Source organism: Mollisia scopiformis, assembly GCF_001500285.1.
Source record: "Mollisia scopiformis unplaced genomic scaffold LY89scaffold_20, whole genome shotgun sequence".
NCBI classification, from domain to species: domain Eukaryota; kingdom Fungi; phylum Ascomycota; class Leotiomycetes; order Helotiales; family Mollisiaceae; genus Mollisia; species Mollisia scopiformis.
The window spans coordinates 752,223-765,316 of NW_017263600.1; the positions used below are offsets into that span (position 1 = coordinate 752,223).

The 13,094-nt window shown below is 46.5% G+C and overlaps 4 protein-coding genes across 4 annotated transcripts; 1 reads left to right on the plus strand and 3 right to left on the minus strand.

Moving 5' to 3' along the window:
- Positions 1–3,616: 3,616 nt before the first annotated feature.
- Positions 3,617–4,213, minus strand: LY89DRAFT_540042 (uncharacterized protein; the record flags this gene model as incomplete). Its single annotated transcript, XM_018208154.1, has 1 exon — positions 3,617–4,213. A coding segment is annotated over one exon (597 nt), but the record flags the coding sequence as incomplete, so codon positions are not given.
- A 1,894-nt stretch (positions 4,214–6,107) lies between these two features.
- Positions 6,108–7,424, plus strand: LY89DRAFT_591892 (DUF1766-domain-containing protein; the record flags this gene model as incomplete). The annotated part of the gene is made up of 2 exons (XM_018209673.1): positions 6,108–6,489; positions 6,574–7,424. The coding sequence occupies 2 exons, from the start codon at positions 6,108–6,110 to the stop codon at positions 7,422–7,424; spliced, it is 1,233 nt and encodes a 410-aa protein (XP_018067298.1).
- Positions 7,425–7,680: 256 nt separating this feature from the next.
- LY89DRAFT_197357 (uncharacterized protein) lies at positions 7,681–9,291 on the minus strand. The gene has a single exon (XM_018205758.1). The coding sequence runs from the start codon at positions 8,870–8,872 to the stop codon at positions 7,937–7,939; it is 936 nt and encodes a 311-aa protein (XP_018067299.1). The 5' UTR covers positions 8,873–9,291; the 3' UTR covers positions 7,681–7,936.
- A 456-nt stretch (positions 9,292–9,747) lies between these two features.
- On the minus strand, positions 9,748–11,180 carry LY89DRAFT_756189 (uncharacterized protein; the record flags this gene model as incomplete). The annotated part of the gene is made up of 2 exons (XM_018221367.1): positions 9,748–10,273; positions 10,330–11,180. 2 exons carry the CDS (start codon positions 11,178–11,180, stop codon positions 9,808–9,810), a joined length of 1,317 nt encoding a protein of 438 aa, XP_018067300.1. The 3' UTR covers positions 9,748–9,807.
- Positions 11,181–13,094: the final 1,914 nt, after the last annotated feature.

Below are 13,094 nucleotides of genomic sequence, written 5' to 3' on the forward strand. Positions count from 1 at the left end.
GGAAAACATAGATGGAAATGTACTAAATAAAGTTGGATGTAGCGAATCGCACGATTCTTTAGCTAAAAGGATACGGCCCTTCCGACCCAATTTCTCTATCTTAAGATAGGATTATACTACGATTCCATTTGAAAATGCTTCCTATTTAGGATCGTACGAAACACTAGCTAGATATAGATCGGAGAGATATAATCCTAGCTGCGGACGAACAACGAAAAACAGCCGGTTTACGTTCTCCACCGACTATACTTAAGAGAGTTGCAAAAGTTATAGTTGAGGAAGTAAGCTTAGAGGATCTAGAGGGATTAACAGCAGCCTCTCCCGAGGGTGACGTTCCGCCCCCTCCTATTAAGTTAGCTCCACTAGCACCACCTATAGTAGAGTACACATCGAACAACTAGTCGAGTACAAAGGAAGTTCGCGCGTACGTCCCTCGCTTAGGGCGCACCCAAAAGTCTAATAACAAAGAATCTTTGTTAAAGATAGAGAACGAGTTGAAAGGAGCGCCGAACAAAGGACTAACCCTAAAAAAGCGCCCCAAAGTTTGGGTACTACCGCAACACCCAGCTTAAGGAGTGGATCTAAACCTTATCTCAGCCGCAGCGTTCTCCACAAACTTACAAAGGAAAGAAAACATTGCTTTTAGTCTAAGCTTATACGAGCTAAACCGCTTAATCTCAGACAAGAGGGCCGAGGAAGACGTACCTATTGTGGCAGGGCTAGCTCTTTTTGGTCCTTTTGGCGCTGACCGGCACGTGTGGTTGAGGAGGAGGCCAGCCCGGGAACGCTAGTCTTCCCTAGCACTATACTCAACTGGGTCTAGTTTATTATGTGACGCTTCCTATATATTGTGGTCGCGCACTCTTAGAATAACAACAACTCTTCTCCCACTCTTAGTTTTTACAGTGATATGCTTTCGAATGCTTTTTATGATGTTTTAAACCTATTCTACTACTGCGAATAGTGGTCTGCTTCGCGCAGTGCCTACTTGTTGTTGTTTTGGTTGTTTTCGCGTACTGCTGGTTCATGTTCTTACCCCCTCTACACTATAGGTACGCCCCAAGAAAGTAATCCCGAGACCGACTAGCCTTTCCCCATACTTAGACGATTTCCTGATTTCTTAAGTCTAAACAAAGAGATAAATGAGATCAATAATAGCACGAGCTAAGAGCTTTTGTCGAAGATTCCTCTCGAATACTAGGAATAGAATAACGTCTTCTCCTAGCGTGAATCAGACAAATTACCTCCTTATTACTCGTACGATCATAAGATTTAGCTAGAGAAAGATGAATTGGAATTATCGTTTAGCCCACTATATAAAATGAGTGCTAAAGAGTTAGAAGTTACTAAGTAATATTTAGTAGACAACTTAAATAAAGGATTTATTACTCCTAGCTAATCTCCTTTCACAGCCCCTATTCTATTCGTTAAGAAGCCGAATAGAGCTCTTCGCTTTTGCATCGACTACCGAAAGCTAAACGCTATTACTAGGAAAGACCGATACTCGCTTCCCTTAATTGACGAGACTTTAGCTAGGATCTCTACAGCTAAGATATACACTAAGTTAGACATTCGACAAGCTTTCCACCGGATCCGAGTTTAATCCGATTCGAAAGAGCTAACTACTTTTCGCACACACTATAGTTCGTACAAATATAAAGTCTTGCCTTTTGGATTAACAAATAGTCCGGCTACATACTAACGCTATATAAATAACGTTTTGTTTGACTATTTAAACGACTTTTATACGGCTTACTTAGACGATATTCTCATATACTCGGACAATGTCTTAGACTATTAGCTACACGTAAAGAAAGTTCTACAACGGCTACTGTCACAGCGCCAGCTGTTACCAATCGCCTGAGCCAATCGCCTGCGACAGAGGCCAGGCCGGGAATGGTGGCGTTCCCGAGCTTTAAGCCTACTAGGGCTTAGCTCCTCACATGACATCCCCTTACTTCTAACATATATATGTATATAGATCTCTCCTCCTCTCCTTTCTTCTCTCCTTAGCTTTAGATTCTAAATGAATAGCCCGACGTTGCGTCGCCACCTCACACCATCGTCACAGTGCTGTCACAGATTACAGTCAGGATAAGCGAACCTGACGATTATGTCCGGGGAAAGAAAGTGGTGCTGTGCTACCTAAGCGATGTCTGTTCTGCAGGATAGACCTGAGACGCAGCGGTATGACAGATATTGTCCGTCGCAGTAACGAACATCTAACGTTGTCTTTTTCTTTGAAGGAAAGAGAAACTTAATTAGTTTAGGAGAAAGTAAAGAATAAATCTATAAAATGCGTTGCAAATTGTCCAGCCAGCTGAGGTACACCTTACCCCAGTCACCATCCATGTTTTAGTTTGCCACAAATTGTAGAGATGCTGCTGCTTCAATGGGACAGAGTAGTGCATATACAGAATTTGTATAAAGAGATAAAGTTCGGCAGCAATTGGGTCATTCCGTATTCAAGCTGCTGTAAAATAACTGGGCGACAAAAGACTAACGTATGATCACTGAGCTTTTATCGTCGTTAGGTCGACCTTGAAGCATACATTGAGAATTGGAATAAGACAAATAGTAAGATGGTAACGTTCCACTGCTTGTGGGGTAATGGAAATGGAGAAAGCAAAGTGTTTGACTTGGGACAAGAAGTCATATCCATACACTACTTCATGGAAGTTTACTCAAGTTTTAATTCACTAAGGACTTGACTCACGAATATCGTCCTACAAACTCTGGAACAACATTATCACGACACCTTGTTGTGAATTTTGGAGAATTGGCCTCGAGTGATTTTCACATGCATGATGTATCTGCTGCGCTGTGCAGACAGAAGGAATGTGGATTCATGCAAGGAGATGTATGTAAGAAGGTGAGATTGCTTCTGCCTCAAGGTTCTCGGAATATATTTGCAACTAGAGAAAATCATGTTCCAGAAGTTTAATATTCATTACACAGCCTCGCAATAAAGCAGGCCATTAAAAGTTGAGAAGTCGTTGAAATACACCCGGCATGTAAACCGCGCCATTTGCATTCTTCCATTCCTAACAAATTTTGGGTATAAAGCCCAATCGAAACCCGCCAAACTCCTCGAATTCAAAAAAAAAGCAAATGGCCTTTGAAGGCAGGTATCTCGCGCGCTATTCTCCAATCCTTAACCATCGTATCATCATCCTCCTTGAACTTCTTGGCGCTGGTAATTTGATGTTGTGCTTTCTTTCCAGCTCTTCTTCCCTCAAGATGGTAGTTCCACTGGTCCATACCCATTTTGTCCGTGATATGGATGAGGTTGCATTGGCGCTTGCATCGATTGTCGTTGTTGTTGACCAGGTGGGGCATATGCAGCAGGGTTATATGGCGGGATGCCAGGACTGTGCTGTTGCGGGTACTGTTGGTGCTGCTGCTGTTGTTGATATTGCTGTTGCTGTTGCTGGTATTGTGGAAACTGAGGGCTATGTTGAGGCGGATATCCAGGACTTGTCTTCGCAGGTGGGTATCCAGGACTTTGACTTCCATGCGCATATCCACCATCCATTTCACTGACCGCCGTCTGCTGACTGAACCTCTCAGGCTTGAAATTGTACCTGGGGAACTGCATATCCAACCCGCCCGTGCTTGGCGGACTCAACGGCGGACTTCCAGGCGGCACAGGACTCGTCGGCGTCCATCCCTCTGCGATCTTCCTGTTCGTCTCCTTGGCTTCGATCAACTGGCTCTTGACAATCAGTCGCGCGACCAACACCCCCAATGCATCCTTCAACTGCTTCTTCACGAAACTCGTCATCATGAAATTGCACTTCAACTCCACATCCTCGCGCAAATACAGTCCCGCAATCGGCGCCCCGATCCCGATCTCTGCAGGCTGTACCGGCTCTCCTGGCATGTTTCCACCCAGCGACCACTTCTCCTTGATATCCAGCCCCATCGGGGCGTAGACGTGGATCTGCACTCCCGTCGACAGATCGTGGAAACAGGCCTTAAAGCTAATCTTCCCTTTGTATCCGGGGAAATACGAGATCTTGTCGGTGATCTGGTACCAGGTGCAGTGGTATTCCTCAGCGGAGGCCTCGGGCGGGGGCCCAACGCGGTGACGCTCGGTATGCGCGGGATTCAGGTCGATCATCTCGAGGTGGTCGTGCAGGGTGTCTAAGACCGTTTCGCGCGTGATGCCCGCCGGCAGCGGCGTGATTGTGGTGAATATCGTCTTCCCCATTTTCGCTCTTCGATGCGCGATGGTACGTAGATTTCGCTTTGGGGATTTTTGCGATGGGAGCGTTGGGGGAGAAAAGAGGTGTGAAGGCGTAGGGCGGGAGGGATATCTGCTTTATCTGACGTGAGCGCAGCATTGTTCAGCTGTGGCGGGGCGGCCGCGGGACTGGTAACTAGCACGACAGCGAACATCAACTCCGTTTGTCTAAATAAGCGGGACTTTCAGTGTGCGTTAGTGGTCCTGACCGTACGGTCGGAAGTCCAACTTAAAGTTCTGATCTTCAGAACTAGAGAGCGTGATGGGATCCGGGCAGGAGAGTTTCCGGATGGCGTTACTGGTGGTAAGCCAATGCCATATACGAGAGTGAGGTCAATGACGACGACTGAATGAGATGAGAATGAGGCTTTGGGGATGGAATGGGATGTTCCCGTCGGGAGCGAGTTCTTCCAGTTGTTGGTGTGGAAGAAGTTGATATCAGATGGCAGTGAGGGGTATTAATTTGAGTTTTAGAGGCCCAAGAGATCTAGAACATCTAGGAGGGCTATTTTATCTTTCTTCGCACTTCCCCAATGTTTCTCATTCGACCTCCGACAAGATTCCATTCATGGTGGAGCTTGTTTGCTGATTGTGGATTGTTGTGGTACATCATTCTTCAACGTCTTGAGTGGTCTTCTAATTCCGCCCCAGCCACAATCATTTGCTCGGCTTTATTTTTAGGGATCCGTGGCAGGCATGTTCATATTGATTATGAGCCTTTGATTATTGCTGCTGATATATATTTGTCACTCCTCCCATCATTTCCTCTTCTTCTTCAATTGAATTGTCATCGCTTATTCGAAGATCATCAAAATCTACATCTCACGATCCTTTCTCTCAACGTTCAGTATCGCTTTTTCTTCACTGTCCCTGCAGATTTGTTTTGCTTTTCTGTTTCAAAAGCGAGGAAAAGGGCTGAACGAAATGGGTGGGTGCCGAGCCTCGAATTAAAGACGTGCAGCTCAATTGCATGCATGTCGGTGATAAGTCTTCATTGGGTAAATAGCTCCCCGGCCAATATATATTGCAGATGTTCCACGGAGTTGGGAACAACTGTCCAGAACTTTCTTTCCTCTTGATCGGGAGGTATGGATTCGATGTAGTGTCGGTGCCGCGCCGTAGGTGTGCAGTTCATGTATTGCCTTTGGAGAAGGCTATTCCAAGTATCAAAGTGCGAATTCTAACCTGTCTATACTCGAGTAGGCCTGAGACTTCTCTAAATTTGGGCTCTTTACCTGCATGAAAGAACAGACATCAACTTCTTAAGGAAGTCTGCCTACAGAAACTTGGCTCAGGCGTCCACCACACTTGTTTGTAGAAAAAGACGAGCATATAGTTATCCATCTCCGCTCAAGCAAATCCGACAAGCGTGCATATTGGTACGACCTAACTCCTAGATCAAAAATGATGGAATGCTCAGTATGTGTTTGCACTCGCAGGCGAAGAGATCGACTTGTTGCTTTCCATTGCACGGAAGAAGTTGAGGCTGCGGTGATAACACAAGAGGTACCAGAACTACCAGGAGTCTCTTTTGGATTGAATCATCCAATTTTCCATGAAGCAACTTCAAATTTTGGTTCAAAGTCTGCTACCTCCGTACATCTAAAGTATGCCTCAGCATCAATCTCCAAGCCTGGGAGGGTGGCTGAAGTGTGGCTCATCAATCACAATCACGTGCTCCCCAGCCACGTCCCGTCCAACCCAGCCTTCTCTTCACACGTTGCTTCACGGCCAATGATTCACTGGCCACGATGAATAGACCTCATCACTGCCACGTTCCAAGTCTCCCTAGACTTAGGTAGCATATATCTACCTCGCAGGTTGGTCGAAGAATCTCATTACCATCAACTAACAAGCAGGAATGCCTTTCATACCTCACACGCCCGAGTCCCTTCTTCCACGATCAGATTCAAAGAACCCAGCTTCAACTTGCAAAGGTCTTACCGCGAATGGCCAGCCCTGTCGACGATCGCTTTCGAAGTCTCCAAATGTGTCTCCGAGTCCGAGTCCAAGACGAGCCTCGAGTCCAGAAGCATTCTGCTGGCAACATAAAAACCAGGCGGTGACACAAGGTGGTGCTTTTCCACAAGGAATACAATCTGCTACGATTCGGGAACGCACAAGTGTGGATACATTGATTGATCGACTCGGGCTGCTAGAAGTTGAGGAACGGAAGAAAGAGAGGAGACAACGAAAGCCAATCCCAAGACCACAACCAGATGGATGGAACAGCAGAGATGATGGTAGCCCTATACGAGAAGACAGGCACAGGCCTCGTCCAGATGTTGAGAAAGTGCGACCTCCATTGGAGCAGCGACCGAGAGAAGAGAGACACAGGCCACAACCCAAGCAAAGCAGCAATCTCGAGCTGTTGTGCTGCATTGGAGTAGCAGACGAGAGGAAGAGAGCACCTCGACCAGTGACCAGGCCCGTTCATGAGCGAAGGACAGCATCTGTACCTGTCCCTCGTCCTCAAGCCACCACGAAATCGTCATCCTCACACCTCCCAGTCAGACCGCCTATCAATCGAGATCCCTCCTCAAGGACAGGCGAATTTCTCTCACTCATACCGAGATCAGCATCACCACAGACCACAGCTCTCTTACTTGGAGAACTTGCAAAGCCAGTTTCTGAATTGGATAATGAAGGCTTCATCTACATGTTCTGGCTTACTCCGGAATCTGTCCCGGCTGCACCACCCGCAGAAACAGCATCATCACTGCTTGCTCCACCCTCTCGACCAGAGCCAGGACGGCGAAGGACCTCAGATGTGTTGAATACTTTTGCAACCAATGTCCCAAATACCGCAAACAAGAAGACGATTATGCTAAAGATAGGCCGAGCTCAAAACGTTCAACGACGTCTCAATCAGTGGACCAGACAATGTGGCTACGATCTTTCCCTAATCCGATATTACCCCTATCATCCAACTACACTCTCAGAAACGAACGTGAATGAGATACCAAAAACACCCAGGAAGGTTCCAAATGCACACAAAGTTGAGAGATTGATACACATTGAACTCAACGGCCAAAGACCACAAGGAGGTGGAAAGTGCAACGCTTGTGGCAAAGAACACAGAGAATGGTTCGAGGTTGATGCTTCTCGGGATGGCGTTAGGGCTGTGGACGAGGTTATCAGACGATGGGTAGACTGGGCAGAAAGGGACGCGAGATGAACTTTTTTAATGCTTAATGCAATCGATACCCTTCATGGCCTGTCCGACCAGATGGCAAGTGCCCGACCCAGATCATTGATCTTGTTCTATTCTCCTTGCTTGTAGTTTTCAAATGCTTCATCAAAACCTTCAAAGCCTCCCCACTTCAACACACTGCCCTTCTTTGCCTTCCAAGCCCATGTAACTATTCCCCGTCCCCTTTCATCTACTGCTTCTGCAATCATCGATCCCGGGATATGAAGCCAGAAGTCTAAAATCCCTGCTACGCTGACTATCATGCTATTTCTTCGTGCATTTTCTTCAGCCGGCGTACTCTTCCGTGTAATGAAATCGATCGATATTTTGGCGATCAGCTTATGGTGTCCTAGGAACACTGACGCAAACTGCTCGACATCTGAAGCATAACAATCGTCATGAAACGTCTCGACGTGAATGCTTCGCAAGCTCTTCAGGTAGTCCATTGGTTCGGATTCGGCAAGAAGATGCTTCATAGACGAAGACCTGTAGTCGAATTAGTCACTGGCCTGCAAAACGCGATCATAGGATGTTGGTTGTACTTGCCGGACAGATATGTGCTGGATGTGCTGCCATGCGTTGTAGTATTCGTAGGTAGTGTCCATCAGTATTGCATGGGGACTCCATAGCCGTTCGGGAGGGCTGCGAGTGGTAGCAACTTCCCAGTAAGGTATGGCCTTGTAATAGTAGTGGAAATCATCGATCAAGCGAAATACACACGTCTTTCGGAGAACCTCCAGTGCCTCATGGTATAGCTTCGGTTCTCCGCGTAGTGCGGCAATCAGAGAAGAGTCTTTGCCGTTACCTGCTAGTGCATACTCGAAGATAAGATCTCGAATTTCGGGGATGAACTTGCGAAGAGCGAGTGGGTGAGAGATTACTTGACAATCCTTAATACGAAAAAAGAGTCCGGATTGTCTCTCAAGCTCACAGTCGCTAAGTGAGGAGTGTGTAACGAAACCTCCGTCAATGCTACAGAATCGTAGTTCGGAATTTGTATAAGTGACATTCCGCGAAGTCTTGACAACAACTGTATCAGCCCTGCAACTATCCATGTTGGTATCCGTCGCCGTAGACTCAAAGCAGACTGATGTCTGAAATTTGCATCTTTGCATATTTGCATTGTTCACAATACATTTCGTAAATGTCGTGTTAATAGCATCTACATTCTCAGAGATCGTACACCGGCTCATCTTCGAATCTTTTGAGGCCGACTTCTTGATCATGCAGTCGGTCAGATCGCAACCATCCAGCTCTGAGTCGGTGATCTCGCACCCAATTAAACGGACGCCAGTCAGTTTGCATTTTTCGAAGTCGGCGTACTTGAAGATCATCCCGCGGATGGCGGAGGATTCGAGAAATGAAACGGAGAGATCGCCTGAGTTGAAGGAACAGCCCCAGCCTTTGGACAGGAAGCATTTGATCATCGCCATGGGGCCTAGAGAAGAGGGTGGATGAGTCCCAATTTGGGTTGGAGTGTTAAGGTTGAGTTGTGTTGGAAAAGAGTTGTAAACAAATGGTGGGCGACGAACGATATTGGCCTCGCTTCATAACCGCGGTTCTTGGAAAGAATTCACCACCTGAAAGCCTTAAAAGGTCTAGCGGCAAACGTTACCATCGATTGTCGAAAATATTCTAGGACTTTCAGCATAAATTCGATAAACTCGGGCCCAGACCGGGATTTGCTCCGGAGGTTTCGGGTAGATCACTAGAGAACGCACTCTCCGAGGTTGGTTTCTGAGCTTCATGGAGGGTGAGATGTTTATATGGATTATGCAGGTATTGAGGGTGGGTTTACGGTTGGGTGGAGAATTATATTAGGAGAGAGAAATGGGGGAAGGACGGGGGTAATTGGCTGATCAATGGCACTTTGTCTGGATTGGATCTCTGCGGATATACTTCCAAAAGGCTGCAAGCCCTTGCATAGTACGCTTTCACTCATCTCTGTTTTGATAGCTCAATTTTCCTTTTTCCCGCTTTTTGTTGACATGTTTCATCTTTTATCACATGTTAGTTCTTCTGGGGAGAATGGAAAACTTGCTGGAGCACTATGAGAGGAGAGACAAAAGGATGAATTTGCGCTGTGTTTGATTTTCTGATGCCCAAGACAATCTGATATCCCTGTTTCGTTCCTCTGCTAAAACTACATGCTCACACAGCTCGTACTGGGTATCCGTCCTTGTGGTGAGAAATCAATGAGTCTTGTCTGCCGGACTTTCTGCCAGCAGGAGGATGAAGACGTCCATTTCCTTCTTGACCGCTGCTAGTCCTTCTGACTGCAAATGCAATTGTTGATTTCGTCGCGTTCTTCTGCTAAAAGTACATTTGTATACAGCTCCAACCTACCCCTTTCTGCCGTCCTGTTTGTTTATTCGTCTTCATCCATTGCATTAGACTCTGATTCCGACTCTGCGAACTTCTTAAAAGTGGAGTCTACGTCTTCCATTGCCAACCACAGCTTGGTACCCGGGGTCGCTGTCCAAGTCCAAGTGGTTTTTGGTGTAAATTCGTCGCTGGCTCCTTCAGTCTGCATTTTCTTTCCCTGAACCCCAAGCATATTCTCCAGGTCTCGGTTCACAGCCTTCATCAAAGCATCTCGCGTGTCGGTTTTGAAAGGCAAGTCGAGAACCGATCCGAACGTAATCGTCAGTTTTTTCATGGAAAGGTTCTTGGCACGGAAGAGTTTCTTGCAAAATCGAAGTAGATCGGAGTGGCCGTCCTCGTTTGCGCGGCCGTGTTGCATATAGTCCCATTCGTTGATGTGGATGCTTTCCAAGACTTTGTATTCGTTAAGAACAAAAGTAATCGTCGCGAGTACGAACAACAAATCGGCGCTGTGGTTTAGAGTTAGTTGCTTGAACGATGCATGGTATTGGATAAGTTGCCTTACCCGATAATCGTGTGTCTTACTTGTCCCAAGACGTCAGCATGTTCGTCAGGGCGAGCTGTTCTTAGCACGGATGATGCTTTGCGCAGGATATCCTTGTCTGCATCGAAGACACAAGTCCGATTCAAAACCGCCAACGCCTCGTGATACAGCTTTGGCTCGCCACGGAGCGCAGCAATAAGCGGAGAACCACGGCCTTTGCCATCAATCGCGTATTCGTAGATCAGATTCCTAATCTCCGGAGGGAACTTGTATAATGCAAGCGGATGCGATAAAGTTCGAGATTCGACCACAGTTGAATCCTTCGCACAAACTTTGCAATCGTCGAGAGTGGAACGGGTAAACTTTGCGCGGCTTCCGGCAATGTTGCAAAAGCGAAGTAGCGATGATTTAGCTTCGATACCAACGGCGTGAGTATTGTTTAGCTTGCAGACCACCATTTTGCACTTGATGAGCTCAGATTCGTAGAAATATGAATTCTCGCAATGAACTCGCTGGGCAGAAGAGTTAAGCATCAAGGATTGGTCCATGGTTGATTGGGTGACCCTCGAGTTCTGATAGATGGTACAGCGCTTCATATCCGATTCGTTGACTTTTGAATCTTTGATGACGCAGTTGATGAGCTCACACGCGTCGATATTCGAGTTTTCGATTAAGCAATCTTCGAGGATGATGGGAGCGAGGGTGTGGCCTGTGATGCTGCAGTCTGTGATGGCACAGTCTCTGATCTTGGATCGGGAGAGGTCGGTTTGTCGGAGGGAGATGCCAGTTAGGTAGTTTGTGAATGGGGCTTGTTCTACGGCACATGGCCAGGGAAAGGGCTTCGAAGTGAAGAACTGGCGAGTGGACAACATCTTGATTTGCTGATCTGTTTGTTGCTTGGGAGAAGGTGTGGTGATGAGATCGAAAGACGAAGACGAAGTTGTTGTTTATCTTTTCGATTACGGCACACACCGCTCTCAATTCTGCCTTTTGGGACTCATTGTGCTGGCTGAGCAAACTAGCGGCCGCACTGAAAGGTGCCGAATCGGATCTTAGGGATAGAGGTGCAAATATTCACGCTACCTTAGAGCCTAGTGCTGAAGAATACTCTTCGATCTGTAGCTAAGTCAAGCTATGAGATCAATTTTCATTCTGCAGTTATGCTACAATTGTCTCAAAAGGTTTGGGGGTCTATAGTGTTCTTATTCCCTTTCAACAATCATAGGATCGGGTTTGCTTGCTAGAGGCGTGAAAGAGTAACTTTCTACTAGCTCAGTCCGCTCATGTTTGTTCAGAGACTCTGGTTTCTACAAATCACACTGTAAATGACACCATTGAACAATGTTTTCAAGCCATTCTTAGTCTCTGGTGGTCCCGTCTCTATTCGACATGGAATCAGTAAAGCCGTGGTAATACCAGAGGCGCAATGTTAAACTTCTCAACCCGTGCCCCAAAGTAGCAAACCGCTGCCAAACATCGAGTCATCAGGTGTGTCATTTACAGTTCACAAGGAATTATCACTCTCTGATTACCAAAATTCTAGAAACATGAACAACCTATAGGCAACAAAGTACACGACCTCAGAAATAGACATCCTTGTCAGCCATAAGCGACTGCCCCTGAGACACCACAACTAGCAGTTTCCTCTCAGACTATTCTACATGAGATCTATTCAAGGGCTTTAGATAGACAAACATCAAACAATGAGCGCAACATTGCCACCATTTTAGCTGTAATCGACTCTAACAACTCCATGGTTTATCACGCAACACTCCCCATGGCTCAAACTCCAGAAACGAGCAGAGAACTTGCTTTCAAAGCGATGGGCAGAAATAGTGAGCATATGACTGCGTTTCGGTGGATAACAAATGATTTCCATATACCAACGAGCTAAAATCAAGCCTTTCATTTTCTTTCATTTTGTTAAAAGGTGAAGAATGGCTCGTGGGAATTTTGTTTCGGAGCGTAGAGCGCTAAATGCGCGCATAGCGCTAGATGCGCAAAAAGCGCTATCCCGCAAACAGCGCTGAGCGCGCCCATGTCGAATAAACCAACCTAGTTCAGAACTCATATGCAGGGCTAAAACAATCATTGGCTGTTGCAGATTGTGAGGTTCTAGCTGATGCACATCGAGTCTTGGTGCTGTTCTGAGGAGTATGGGGTTGAGGTGGCGATGTGTAGGTGGAAGAAGGGGGGGTGGGGGGGTCATGATCAGAAGTTCTATGAGGGCGATAGTGGAGGTTGAAGACTTGAGGAGGGAGGTGGGAAGGCTTATGAAGAGACTGGTGTGGTTAGATGGAGGAGAGACTTCTAGTCATGCTGAAAATCGATAACATTAGCAGCATTGGGGGTGTGATCTCCTACGAATCTGGAGCTTTATAATGTGATTGTCTCCTTACTTGGATCTAAGAGTGATTCGATGACTGTTAGATCAATAAAGCAGACTTGAGATTTCGAACCCCGCTGGGTAAATCACCCGGGACTAGCGAAGAAGAACCCATTCGCATGCAAATGACGCCGAGAGGTGTTCTAGACTAGTCATGTCACCCATACCGCGAAGACATACACCTACCTCCTAGTGTTGAAGAGGAAGTCGTAAGAGTCAAGGGTTGCATAGACAAGTCGAAACGCGCAGGTAGGAGAAGAGGGAATAGCTTTTGTAAGTCACGATTGCGACTATCTTCTATGAACTCATACTGATGATTCGGTTGTGAAACAGCGAAATTGTTCATGATAGTCCGACTTGATGAAGAGTTTCCGAAAATCTCATATTGTCCTTGGTGAAA